The 12,801-nt window shown below is 22.0% G+C and overlaps 4 protein-coding genes across 8 annotated transcripts; 2 read left to right on the forward strand and 2 right to left on the reverse strand.

The window, feature by feature from the left end:
• The first annotated feature begins 818 nt into the window (after positions 1 to 818).
• LOC410208 (serine/threonine-protein kinase 3) lies at positions 819 to 4,098 on the forward strand. 3 transcript variants are annotated; one of them, XM_006566028.2, is made up of 10 exons: positions 819 to 1,029; positions 1,555 to 1,635; positions 1,750 to 1,930; positions 2,022 to 2,249; positions 2,336 to 2,654; positions 2,728 to 2,861; positions 2,950 to 3,112; positions 3,183 to 3,274; positions 3,387 to 3,581; positions 3,712 to 4,098. In XM_006566028.2, exons 1-10 carry the CDS (start codon positions 1,016 to 1,018, stop codon positions 3,889 to 3,891), a joined length of 1,587 nt encoding a protein of 528 aa, XP_006566091.1. In that variant the 5' UTR covers positions 819 to 1,015; the 3' UTR covers positions 3,892 to 4,098. The 3 variants fall into 3 exon arrangements, with proteins under 3 accessions (XP_006566091.1, XP_393691.4, XP_016769971.1); XM_393691.6 differs by having other exon boundaries at positions 3,733 to 4,098; XM_016914482.1 differs by having other exon boundaries at positions 3,686 to 4,055.
• A 1,063-nt stretch (positions 4,099 to 5,161) lies between these two features.
• On the reverse strand, positions 5,162 to 8,943 carry LOC552189 (sorting nexin-17). 2 transcript variants are annotated; one of them, XM_003250737.4, is made up of 9 exons: positions 8,791 to 8,943; positions 8,244 to 8,579; positions 7,807 to 8,172; positions 7,628 to 7,718; positions 7,312 to 7,562; positions 7,005 to 7,211; positions 6,746 to 6,934; positions 6,564 to 6,656; positions 5,162 to 6,504 (listed from the first exon to the last, which is right to left on the reverse strand). In XM_003250737.4, exons 2-9 carry the CDS (start codon positions 8,301 to 8,303, stop codon positions 6,310 to 6,312), a joined length of 1,452 nt encoding a protein of 483 aa, XP_003250785.1. In that variant the 5' UTR covers positions 8,304 to 8,579; positions 8,791 to 8,943; the 3' UTR covers positions 5,162 to 6,309. The 2 variants fall into 2 exon arrangements, with proteins under 2 accessions (XP_003250785.1, XP_006566092.1); XM_006566029.3 differs by having other exon boundaries at positions 8,244 to 8,284; positions 8,791 to 8,934.
• Positions 8,944 to 9,486: 543 nt separating this feature from the next.
• Positions 9,487 to 10,777, forward strand: LOC409552 (40S ribosomal protein S10). 2 transcript variants are annotated; one of them, XM_623300.6, is made up of 3 exons: positions 9,487 to 9,590; positions 10,160 to 10,304; positions 10,403 to 10,777. In XM_623300.6, the coding sequence occupies exons 2-3, from the start codon at positions 10,161 to 10,163 to the stop codon at positions 10,736 to 10,738; spliced, it is 480 nt and encodes a 159-aa protein (XP_623303.1). In that variant the 5' UTR covers positions 9,487 to 9,590; position 10,160; the 3' UTR covers positions 10,739 to 10,777. The 2 variants fall into 2 exon arrangements, with proteins under 2 accessions (XP_623303.1, XP_393059.1); XM_393059.7 differs by having other exon boundaries at positions 9,522 to 9,659.
• A 757-nt stretch (positions 10,778 to 11,534) lies between these two features.
• On the reverse strand, positions 11,535 to 12,764 carry LOC107965085 (bladder cancer-associated protein). Its single transcript, XM_016914481.2, has 2 exons — positions 12,593 to 12,764; positions 11,535 to 12,512 (listed from the first exon to the last, which is right to left on the reverse strand). Exon 2 carries the CDS (start codon positions 12,450 to 12,452, stop codon positions 12,210 to 12,212), a length of 243 nt encoding a protein of 80 aa, XP_016769970.1. The 5' UTR covers positions 12,453 to 12,512; positions 12,593 to 12,764; the 3' UTR covers positions 11,535 to 12,209.
• Between the last annotated feature and the right edge of the window lie 37 nt (positions 12,765 to 12,801).

Raw genomic sequence — 12,801 nt, forward strand, 5'->3', positions numbered from 1 at the left:
GTTGTTCGTTACTCTTACTATATATATGCTGGCGGTATTTTCAAATTTCTTACCGCATTTTCGATTAATATAACTTTATCTATCTTATCTTTATGTTAAAATAATAATTTGACTATTATTGTTTATTATTAATCGTTTATTATTAAAAGATTCAATAATAAAAAAATTAAGAAATTTATAGATTTTATTATAAGATTAATAAATTATGTAATATGCATAATATATTTTTATTAATACTAATTTTTTATCATATTTTTTAAACTTCTTATTAATTTTATTTCTACTGATCAATTTATTTCTATCTGATTTCGAAAATTTGATATAATTTCAAAAAATTGGATTGATATTTATTTGATATCATTTCTGTCAAATCTGTTTCACACTATAAAATACTGATTTCTTTTCTTTGTTTAAACATCAAGTTGAATTTCATTACATTCAATAGCAAAAATAAAAAAATATACATTTTAAATCATTTTTCAAAAATCAATATTTTTTATAATATTAATTAAGTTTTAAATAATATTTTCAATTCATATTTTAATTTACGGGATGAAGAAAATTGCAATATCGCATATGTAGTTACATGATGATTGGTTATTATTTATTTAAATCTTTTTTAAATATAATTCACATTAATGAACTCATCTTTTAAAAATATGACATTTGATCGATTTAAAATGAAAATTTAATTCTATTTTTATTTTTATTTTTATTTCTATTTGTCTCTTTATGATAAGTGAAATAATAAGTAATGGTAGTATATAATCAATCTAGCTAGTTCAGACATTTTACTTTGCTCAACTCTGCTATCTGGAATATTAGATGGTCAATGGTTTTCGATATTTCGGTTGTATGGTTACTTTAATTTATTGACAAAAATGTAACACTTCTATTTTAAATTGACTATGTTTTTACAACCGGAATGATATCTGTTTTATCCATGTTAAGTTATTTATGTAAATATTAAAGGTGTTTTTATTCAAGTAAAAACCTATTGACACGAAAAGCGAAAATGTCTTCGAAGAGGTATTTAATTGTTTTTACTTCGTGTTTTTAAACTTGCAGAACTTTACGAACTTGCAGGTGAAAGTTATTTGTAGCTAAGAGGAATCGTCTTTCAATCTTTTGAGCGTTTCACTTGTTATATCAAGCAATTATACAGTATTGATTCTTTGTTTCTTTGTTAACCTGCACGTTATCAATTTATTAATATTATTTATTATAGTTAAATTTATTTTAATTCTTTTTAATAAATTTTAAATTGGGAAAGTATTAATTTTAAGAATGTCTTAATTTATTTTATTATTATAGAAATTAAATGTCTAATATATTTATATTTTAATATTAATAAAAATGATAAAACTATATGTAGACTTATATGTAGAAAATATGATATATATGATATATACAGTTTTTATAAGTACTTTGTATAATATAATTTCTGATATAAAAATTAAAATAAAAGTAAATCTAAATTATTATATATCATACTATATAAATATTATTTATTTGATTAGAAATTTTATTTTTTTTTTTTTTTTTTTTTTTTAGTGAATTAAAAAAATTGTCTGAAGAAAGTTTAACCAGGCAACCTGAAGAAGTATTTGATATAATATGCAAATTAGGAGAAGGGTAAGTAAATAAATATGTATAGGAGCATACATATTTAATTTTTTAATAAAATCAGTTTATTAGAAATAAATATTAATAATTTTTAAAATTTTGTTTTATATTTTATTTGTATAGATCTTATGGATCAGTTTATAAAGCATTGCATAAAGAAAGTGGACAGGTGCTTGCCATTAAACAAGTACCTGTTGATACAGATTTACAAGAAATTATAAAAGAAATTTCTATTATGCAACAATGTGATTCTCCATATGTTGTTAAATATTATGGAAGCTACTTTAAAAATACTGATTTATGGGTAATTTTAAATATTAACAATATAATAAATATAATATAATAAATATTTTTATTTATCTTTTGCTTATATTTACCAAAATATAATTTCATAGATCGTAATGGAATATTGTGGAGCTGGATCTGTTAGTGATATTATGAGGTTAAGAAAAAAAACTTTACAAGAAGATGAAATAGCAACAATTCTCAGTGATACTTTAAAAGGTTTGGAATATCTTCATTTGAGAAGGAAAATACATAGAGATATTAAAGCAGGAAATATTTTACTCAATAATGAAGGACATGCAAAATTAGCTGATTTTGGAGTAGCAGGACAGTTAACTGTAAACTATATGATTTTTTTATCATTATATAAAACAAATCTTTTAATCAATAAAATTAAAAACTAATTTTTAAAAATTTTGTCTAGGATACAATGGCAAAACGTAATACAGTTATAGGAACTCCATTTTGGATGGCTCCAGAAGTAATACAAGAAATTGGATATGACTGTGTGGCAGATATATGGTCTCTTGGTATAACTGCTTTAGAAATGGCAGAAGGAAAGCCACCTTATGGTGATATACATCCAATGAGAGCAATATTTATGATTCCAACTAAACCACCACCTAGCTTTAGAGAACCTGATCAATGGAGTCCTGAATTTATAGATTTTGTCAGTGGGTGCCTTGTTAAAAATCCAGAAGAAAGAGCTACAGCAACTGAGCTGTTGAATCATGAATTCATAGGTAAAATTTATAATAATGAAACAAAGTTATTTTTTTTTATTCATATAATAAAATCTTATATTTAATATTACAGGTAATGCCAAGCAACCAAGTATTCTTAGTCAAATGATTGCAGAAGCTCATGAAATACGAGAAAAACAAAGTGCACATCGTGCCCATGTTATAAATAATGTGGCAATCAAAAATCAAAATCAAACAGAAGATTCGGTATTTATTTTTATTAATATTTATTATAAATGCTATTATATACAAAAACATATATTAATAATAAATGATATTTGATGTCTATTATAAGGACGAAGAAGATTGTAGTGGAACAATGAAACCACTGCCAGAAGACACGGGAACTTTAGTACCAAGTCATGATCTTCCAGATACGGGTACACTTGTTTCTGCAATGTTAGATTTGGGAACAATGGTTATTAATAGTGACACTGATACCGAAGCAACTATGAAACGTAAGAAGTCGTTTAATGAAAAAAACAATAATAAAAAAGAATAAGGATAATAAATATTGGTTATTCACAGGGCATAATACAGGGTCAGTAGAGTCCGGAAAAAAATACCGGCCATTATTTTTAGATCATTTTGATAAAAAAGAAGCACCTGAAATAGGAAAGGTAAGATTTATACATGTATATATCAATGTATTTTTATATCAAATATAAAAATATAAATATATTATATTATGAAAGACATATATATATGAAATTATTATTTCTCAAATATTAGGGTAATGGACAAATACTTGGAGTACACAATCAAGATAATGAAAATAAACTAGAATTACGAAGCCCCACGGAATCGCAGAGGTTTCAAAGTCACTTACAATTACAGCTTAATCAAATTTCTCATCCTATACAAGAACAGCCTCATAATAACATATCCAAATTCCAAAATGTTTTTACAGAACGTGATTTCGACTTCGTAAGTAATAAATATTTGTAAATTTTTAAAAAAAATGAAATTAAAATTTTTTTAGTATTTTTAATATTTTTTTAAAATTTAAAATCAATCGAGTGCCACTTTAGGCATTTTTAAAAAAACTTGAATATAGATAAACAACCATATCCTGCAGCTGAAGTTTCTCTCATACGAGGAATTACAGCAACGAATGGCTAATTTGGATGCAGAAATGGAGAGAGAAATAGATGAGTTGAGAAGAAGGTACCAAACGAAGAGACAACCGATTCTTGACGCTATGGATACCAAACGAAAACGTCAGCAGAACTTCTAACAGTTCAATTATTTTTTTTTATGCAAATAAGTGTGATGATGATAGATAAAGGGTGTACAGTTGTATAAATGAATAGATTTTATCTCGTTCTTAATTTCATCAAAGAGAAGAGCATTGTTTATTGATGAAGTGTCTATCTTAAAAAAAAATGAGTTATATAATAACAGTTAAAAGTATTTTCTTTCAAAACAATGTTCTGTCTCTCTTTGAAAATCAAGTACGAGTAATTAATACTAGCCAATAGCCTCACGTCACCAATGTAAATTATTTTACATGATTTAGCTGAACAAGTAATCATTATACTTAATTTTTTATCATTATGTTTATCTATATATTGTTATTATATTATTCTTATAGAGATATTATAAAATCTTTTTTTTTTTCTTTTTTTTTTTTAAGAATTAAAAATCAAAAGAAATATAAATAATTAATACATCATTTATAATTTTCTTTTTAGTAGAAAAAAAATATTGGATAAGCATTTATATGAAATTGATATTTGGTTTTTATCTTACACTAGTCACATATTATGCCATTTGATCATAATATTACATTATTATCATTACTCATACGAAATATGTGCATGGAAGTTATCCCAAAAATATATTTATGTAGTTTTATACACTAATATATTATTTACTTGTATGAAACATTATTATCCACTAAGTGAAGAATTTATTCTTTCTTTACTGCCATAGATATATTACACGTTTATCTATTCATATAATTAAGTTACAGAATATTTAATTTTTAAATATAAATTATAAATTTTTTAGTCATTATATAATATCATTGTACCATGCAAGATTACGATGAGAGTGATAATTTTTCAATGTGAAATATTTAATAAATTAATTTACTAAAATTAGTCTTCCGTATTAGAACATATTTTGATATTTCAATAATTTTTTAATTATTTAAATTATTGACATAGTCTTCAACAATGACAAGACTTATGATATTTTTTAAATTTATATAAAATTATATAAAATTTTATTTTATTTAGAACATATTTTTTAATTACTACATCTGAAATCTTCAAATAAATTCTCATTTTTGTATTGATAAAAATTACAGCATATATTTATGTAAATCATAAAACCAATAACGCGTGTATGTATCGTTAAGAATATTATAACATAGTGGAGTAATTCTTTGCTGACGTTGGGCTATTTTTCAAGTAGCGGAAATAGATTTATATTACTTAAATGCTATAGCCAGAACTGACTTTTTGTTTATTTAGAAAGTAACAATACAGAATAACAACATATTTTTGATATAGAAGATATGCACATTATGGTCGAAAAAGATTCAAATATTATTAAATCTAGTCTTTATATGGCCCTACCATGACATATACAAGATTATTAAAACAATAGTATTGAGTTTCATCATTAATAAGAAAAGCAGATAAGTTATATTCTTTAAAAAAATCTTACTTCTTTAAAAAAAAAAAACACATCGTTCATTGCAACATACAATATATAAACATGTTGCAATAATCTAACAAAAACAAATAAATTTTATTTGTGTAAAATTACATTTTGATAGAACATAAATATGTTTGTAGTAACAAATTTTCTACGTTTATTTTCCACATGTATTATTAAAATACAAAAAGAAAAAAATCATGTGGAAATAATATTGTAAAAAAATAGTTATGCATTTCCATATATTTATCTATTATTCAACATTGAAAAAACATGATAAAAATTTTTTTCTATAAAAATTTACATAGTCTATGAAATAGAGATCTATAATATTTATGAATATAATGTATACATGTAGAAGTCTATTTCATATGACAATAGCGAATCTGTTTATTTTTCGCGTTAGAAAAATGCTGTTGTTTTATACTACAGTTTATAATTATTTGTTTAGGAAATCATTTTAATTTTACATTTTTCTTATAAATTGTATCATTCTCTATATGTTTGGGCAAAATATACAGACTGAAGGCAGAAAATTGTCTTTCAAACAAAAAATTACCTATCTAGTTAGAATTATAATCTCATTACATAGTTTAACGTATGAATTATTTCTGTTTAGTATTAAAATAAAATATATTTTAATTTTCATTTAAAATGAAACAAAATGAAATACAATTGTTAATATAAGACACTGCCTTTTACGTATTTGATTTGAATAATAATAAAGTATTACATATACTATAATTTACTTTAGTTTTGTTTATTTATTTCATTAAATATTTGCATTAATTTTACAAATGCTCTTATTATCAATAATATATTTATATATTATACAAAAAAATTGTTATAGATCCGTTGACATAAAAGTTTTATATTTTACATCATTTAAGCATAAAAAATAAAAGTAGCAAAAATACAAGTTAATACAATTTAAAAAGTTTGAGGTATTTACGATATATTTTTTATCTCATAATTCCAATTTATATATTCATAAATCATCATCACCGATCATGCGAAATGCATTATTTTCCTTAATATCATATTCCAATGTTTGTTTTCCTTGAACCTTATCACTTATATTATTTCTTACATCATTAGATCGTTTTATTTTTACTATTGATAGTCTATCTGCAAGTTTCTTCATAATTGGTTCTGATTTAGAAGGTTGTTTAAAATAATAATTCTAAAATAGAATCCAAGAATATAAATAAATAAAATATAAATAATATTAAAGTATCATACCTTCTTACTATCTTCAGATTCTTTAGAACTTGATCCTACTGTAATACTTTGTCCATCTCTCATAACATATATCCAAGATTTTTGTGATACCTCCTATGAAAAAATAGTTTAATATTTAATAACTAAATAATAACAACAAAATAACTGTGTTTATTAAATAATAGTATTTTCTTTTTATTAACCTGAATCTTATTACTACTATCAATAGTCTTTGATAATAATTCATCAATCATAGCTTGCAAACATACAGACATTAAAATAGCTTGTTCCGATATAACTGTAATCCACTGTAATTGATTTTTAGCAATTAAATATTCAAAAGATAACTCTAAATTAAAATCATCACTTTCTTCACCTCCTCTTTCAGATCCCTAAAATTGAAATAAAACAAGATTTTATAATAAAAAATATAAAAATATTTTTTTTTTTACAATTATTTACATTTTGTAATGTTGTTATTCGCCAACAACGCATTCGTGAGACTTTAAATACTTTTTCGTGTTGCTCTTCATTAAATAATATACGCAAATTTAATTCATTTCTACCTATAGCAATTAATACTCTTGAATTTGGTTGTGGATAATCACAAAAACATGGAGCAAATTGAATATATCCATAATATTTTGAACTACGCACTATATCTAAATACTAAAATAAAATTATTATTAAATTTAATATTAGTTGTTATATTTTAATATAATACATTATATATATATATATATATATATATATATATATATAATCATACTTCTTTTTCTTTTCCTTGTTTTTGTAAAATATTGAGTTGACTTTTTAGTTCATCTGTAATATGAATCCATCCCCATTGAATTTCTGCAATTGCTTGAATATATAATAAATTTGTTGCCACTTCATCATTCATTAATTTAAGATCATATCCTATATCCCAATAATTTTTTCCAAGTACAATTCTACTTCCTATAATATGTAGATGTTTAATTGTTATAAAAGGAGATTCAAAATCTTGTAGTTTTCGTAATACTAAAAATGTATAAAAAGCAAATTAATTATTAATCATATATGAAATATAATAAAGATATACTCACAATGAATGCTATTTGCTTCATCTTGAGCAACAATAAATAATACAAAATAAGAATAATATTGTTCAGATAGCTTAAGTTGCTTGTATACTTTCTGTTAAATAAAACATATGAATTAATATTTAAATAATTTATATTCTATAATTTTATTATACAATTATATATTCATGTAACAAAGTTACCTTTAAAACTTCACCTGAATGATCCCTTGTAGAAACATTTATTGTTCTTTTGCAACCATTCATAAGAAAAATGTCCATAACTTCATTGTTAGATGGTCCTCCTATGGTTTCTTGTTGAGCATTTAATAAAAATCCATTTAACATTCCTGAATTGTTAACAATTGGATTTTGTCCAATTGTTTGAATATACTTTTCCAAAGAAAGACGACGTTCTTCTTGTTGATTTGTTGTTAAAGGAAAAAATTTTTTAGGTGGAAATAATGGAAGAGATATATCCAAATCTTTTGTTAATTGTTCATGAAGACTATATAATTGTTTATATCTTACAGTACAGTGAAATAATCCATTTATATGAATGTTATAACCCTAAAAATTAAAATAAAATAAATATATATTAATGTATAATTACATATATAATATGTAACAAATATACTCACAACATATGTATTACCAGCTGCATCAATAAATTCTTGTGTATCTGGTATAGAAAAATGCATTTTTAAAAAATATAATATTAATCTTTTAAATCTTTTCTATGATCAAAATACATTGTATATAGAATAAAATATAATAACAATTTATAATAAATTACAACTATTTAATTGTTTTTTACAAATATGTTAATTTTCATAAATCTTTAACAAAATCAACATATGTAAAAAGATAATCCAAAATGTATAAAAATATTTATATAAAAAATTTTACATTATGTATAATCAAAATGTAGTTGAATTTAGAAATGCATATAAATATATTGCCAAATGTTACTCCATCTGGAAAATAAAATAATAATAAAATACAAATAAAATAAATTAAAGAAGAATTTAAATATCTTCTAACATAAATTTAATGAATATTGTCATAATTTGAAGTCAAATATATATATTTTAAATTATATATAATAATATTTTATTTTTATATTATTTCAGCAGATAATAATTACACAATTATTAATTACGAAATACTTAGATATTGTCTACTTACTTTATTCTCATTATTTATGACGATAGGCGTATTCGTTTTACACCCACTCAATAACTATATTTCTAAAAATTAACACTGACGCATTTTTTATAGTGATTACGTTAATATATTTATTAAAATGTTCAATACTATAGTTCAATATAATTTATAAAATACTTGTTATAAAAAGATATACAAATTTCATAATTTATATTTCTAAGTATAAAGTATATAACTATTTATATATGATTTTATAAATTCATGTTATAATTTTATTTTTTAGTATTTTAAAATTCACTTAATTTTTCTCATTCTTAATATTTTGTTTTGTAATTTTATAGGCGCCACGGCGCCCTTATTAACACCTTCTGCTTTTGAACGTACTAGATCAGAGACTCATTTGAAAATTTCAATTTGAACAAAAAAATATTTTAATTTTTTATTATTAAAAATTTTCTTATCTAAAATCTAGATCTAAAATTTGAATTATATTACATTAAATATATTTGAATTCATTAAATATCTTTTCTTACATTTCTTTTATTAAAATTACAAGCTATTACAAATTACAAATTAAAAAAATAAATTCAAATATATTTATTATATTTTATATATAACATATGAGTTAAAAAAAATAAAAATTTTTAATATAATATATAAATTATTTTTAAGCTAAATCAAATTAAAATAAATTTATATAGCATTTTCATTAAATATTTTCTATTTCCGGTTAATCTCGAACGATATATCGATTTATGTATTCAAAGTATCGAATGTATGAAACATTTCTTTCCGATAAAAGCCTCATACTGAAACGTCAAGTATGTTAGATATTTTAAATATATCTATTTTAATCATTTGCAATCTTTGATTTTATAAAAAAATACGAGGTTTGTTAAATTATTTACTTTTTGCCAAATTGAAGAATTTTTATATAATTGGTATTTTTTTTGTTAATATTATAATAAACGATATTGAGGTTAGAACTAATTTAAAAGAATGTTTGCCTTTCTTTTATTTATATCGTAATATTAATTTATATCTTTAATGTTTATACTATTAATATTAAAATTAAAAAAGAATATCTCTTCATATATAATAACTTGAAAATATTAAAATTATTTGATATAAAATATAAAAATTAAAATATTGATTTATATAATTTAAATATAATAAAATTTGTATAACCTAAAAAATTCTCTTATAATTTGAACAAATTTTAATTTTTCTTACTTCTTATTTAAAATACATTCTTAATCATATCTATATTTAATTTTCTGACTGAATCATTTTGTTTTAAAATATATCTATTTTATTTTATTTTTTTATTTGTGAATTAAAATTACATTATTTTAATAATAAGATTTTAATTTTTTTCTATTATTTTTAGGATGTTGATGCCAAAAAAGAATCGTGTAGCAATTTATGAATATCTCTTTAAAGAAGGTGTTATGGTTGCAAAAAAAGATTATCATGCACCAAAACATCCAGAATTAGAATGTATTCCTAATCTTCAAGTTATTAAGGCTATGCAGGTAATATATGATATGATTATATATAATCATCTTTATATTGTTTGTTTTTTATCATTTAATTTATATTATTATAATTAAATTCTTATGTATTTTTTTAGTCTTTAAAATCTAAAGGATTTGTCAAAGAACAATTTGCTTGGAGACATTTTTATTGGTATTTGACAAATGAAGGTATTGAATATTTACGTGGATATTTGCATTTACCTCCTGAAATTGTACCTTCCACACTTAAGAGACAAACAAGATCAGAAACAACAAGGCCAAGACCTGCAGCAGGTGCAAGAAGTGAAGCATCTAGACCTACAGAAGATCGTGCTGGATATAGACGAGGTCCAGGAGGTCCAGCAGGTCCTGGTGATAAAAAAGCTGATGTCGGTGCTGGTACAGGAGATGTTGAATTTCGCGGTGGTTTTGGACGTGGTAAACCACAATAATATTTTAATGTAAAATAATAAATAAAATTTAATAATATATATGTCTAATATTTAATTCCTTACTTAAATAATAATTTTAATATATAAAAATTTTAAATAGTTAAATAAATTTAATAAGTAACATTAAGAAAAGTAAAGTCAAAAAAACAAATTTATTGTAATAATTCTTTACATCTTTTATTGCATTATAAAAGTGTACATTCAATTACAAATTGTATAGTTATATTATTAATACATAAATTTATAAATGGAAGCAAAAAAAACAAGTTGTATACAATTACAAAATATAACTATTATGTAAACGAATTTCTAACAAAAAATCATAGCTAGAAACATTATAGACAAATTTGAGCTAATGCAAAAATTTTATTAAAAAACTTGTAACCATTTCATCAAATGAAACAGGAATTTATATGATATTTGTATAATACATAAGTTTTCCTTTTATAATTTTCTGAACTTTCAATGTAAAATTTCTCAAGCTGTTTTTGACTACTGTATCAATATCTCATATTTTTCTTAATATGATGAAATACTAATACCTATATTTAATGAAAAAAGATATTTGTAACATAAGACATAATATATTTTGTTCATTTTCCATATACTATGTTTGATAAAATAAATACATAAAAATTATAAATTATCATTAGCAAATTTTATATACAACTAAATATCTTCAACATAATGAAATGAAGTTTTGAATTAATGTATTAGCGCAATATATGTTTCTATCGCTTGTCATAATTATTTATAAATATTATTATATAATTAATTTTATATAATTTTCATATCATAATGTAAAATACTTTTATTTTTTCATTCAATAATTACCAATTATATTCTGCTTAATTATTTATTTAGAATAATTTATGAACAAAGTAATGAATAATTCATTTAAAAATTTTAATAGTTTTTGTAAAATAGTTTGGGAAATTTATTCAAATTAAATAAATTATAAAAATGTTAATTTTTTAGATATACAATAACATACAATAACAAAATAAAATTAACATTTTTAAATAAAAAAAGTGTTATACACAGTGTATAATTAGACAATAGAATTAAATTAATGGAATTAAGCATAAATATATATACAAAAAATGTATCTTAATTCTATAATATTAAACTATTATAATTTTACATTTGGAAGTTCTTTAATTTCATGCAAACTTTTTGTAACCTAGCAAATTTATTCTTTTGTGTATATAAATACATATCATTAATACATATATGTACATACTCATGTATATATGTACATATATAAATACATATACCATGTATAACACCTAAAAACTACAATTAAGATTATAAAATCATATTTGAATATTATTAATAAGATTCATATATATGTAATACATATGAATTCTATGAATAGGTTATGTTATTAATGAATTAATTAGACATATCCTTCTAAAAAAAATAAAGGTGGAGGCATTTTTTTAATTTAAGAATAAACATTCTAATAACCTTAACTATTGTCACATCTCACTGTATCACAATTTGTACTCCAAAGGAGACAATTACCAATTCCACTATAACAAATTAGGAAAACTGCAAGAAGAAATACTAAACTACAAACAGTACATGGTTTTCGTTCTAGGAAGAATCCAATTAGATAAAGAGCCATAAACATGACATGCGTTTGCAGTAGTGCTGGATTTACTGGTTTTGGTATCAGCAGCACTGGAATTAACCACTGTAGGCAATACATCCTCTTTATCTTGTTTTTAAAGATGTATATAAACTAGTTATTTCATCTATAACAAAACATCTGAAAAAAAAATAAATAAATTACTTTTCTTCCGTTTATTTATAAATTCACTTTTTACACGCACTATAATCTTTTCGTACCTTATATGGAAGCACTATAATGTTCTCGAAACATCTCGTCCTTCAAAATTGAAACAATTGGATTATACATATGTATAATAGTACCTTCTCACATGCTAGTACAAATATTTCTACTCTGAATTTTTCCAAATATGAGATTACACACATCTACAAATTAAATAGGAATATACAGCTTATACTTACTAGTAACAGTTTATCTTACTGTTTCA

Source organism: Apis mellifera, linkage group LG10 (assembly GCF_003254395.2).
Source record: "Apis mellifera strain DH4 linkage group LG10, Amel_HAv3.1, whole genome shotgun sequence".
In the NCBI taxonomy this organism is placed as follows: domain Eukaryota; kingdom Metazoa; phylum Arthropoda; class Insecta; order Hymenoptera; family Apidae; genus Apis; species Apis mellifera.

Coding starts and splice junctions, on each gene's coding strand:
- LOC107965085 (XM_016914481.2), bottom strand. CDS start 12,452: ATGTATTGCCTACAGTGGTTAATTCCAGTGCTGCTGATACCAAAACCA.
- LOC552189 (XM_003250737.4), bottom strand. CDS start 8,303: ATGCATTTTTCTATACCAGATACACAAGAATTTATTGATGCAGCTGGT. Junction 7,719..7,806: donor ATTCAGGTGAAGTTTTAAAG/GTAACTTTGTTA, acceptor TTTATTTAACAG/AAAGTATACAAGCAACTTAA. Junction 6,657..6,745: donor ATAGTAGTAATAAGATTCAG/GTTAATAAAAAG, acceptor ATTTTTTCATAG/GAGGTATCACAAAAATCTTG.
- LOC409552 (XM_623300.6), top strand. CDS start 10,161: ATGTTGATGCCAAAAAAGAATCGTGTAGCAATTTATGAATATCTCTTT. Junction 10,305..10,402: donor AAGTTATTAAGGCTATGCAG/GTAATATATGAT, acceptor GTATTTTTTTAG/TCTTTAAAATCTAAAGGATT.
- LOC410208 (XM_006566028.2), top strand. Junction 1,636..1,749: donor ATATGCAAATTAGGAGAAGG/GTAAGTAAATAA, acceptor TTATTTGTATAG/ATCTTATGGATCAGTTTATA. Junction 3,113..3,182: donor TACCGAAGCAACTATGAAAC/GTAAGAAGTCGT, acceptor GGTTATTCACAG/GGCATAATACAGGGTCAGTA.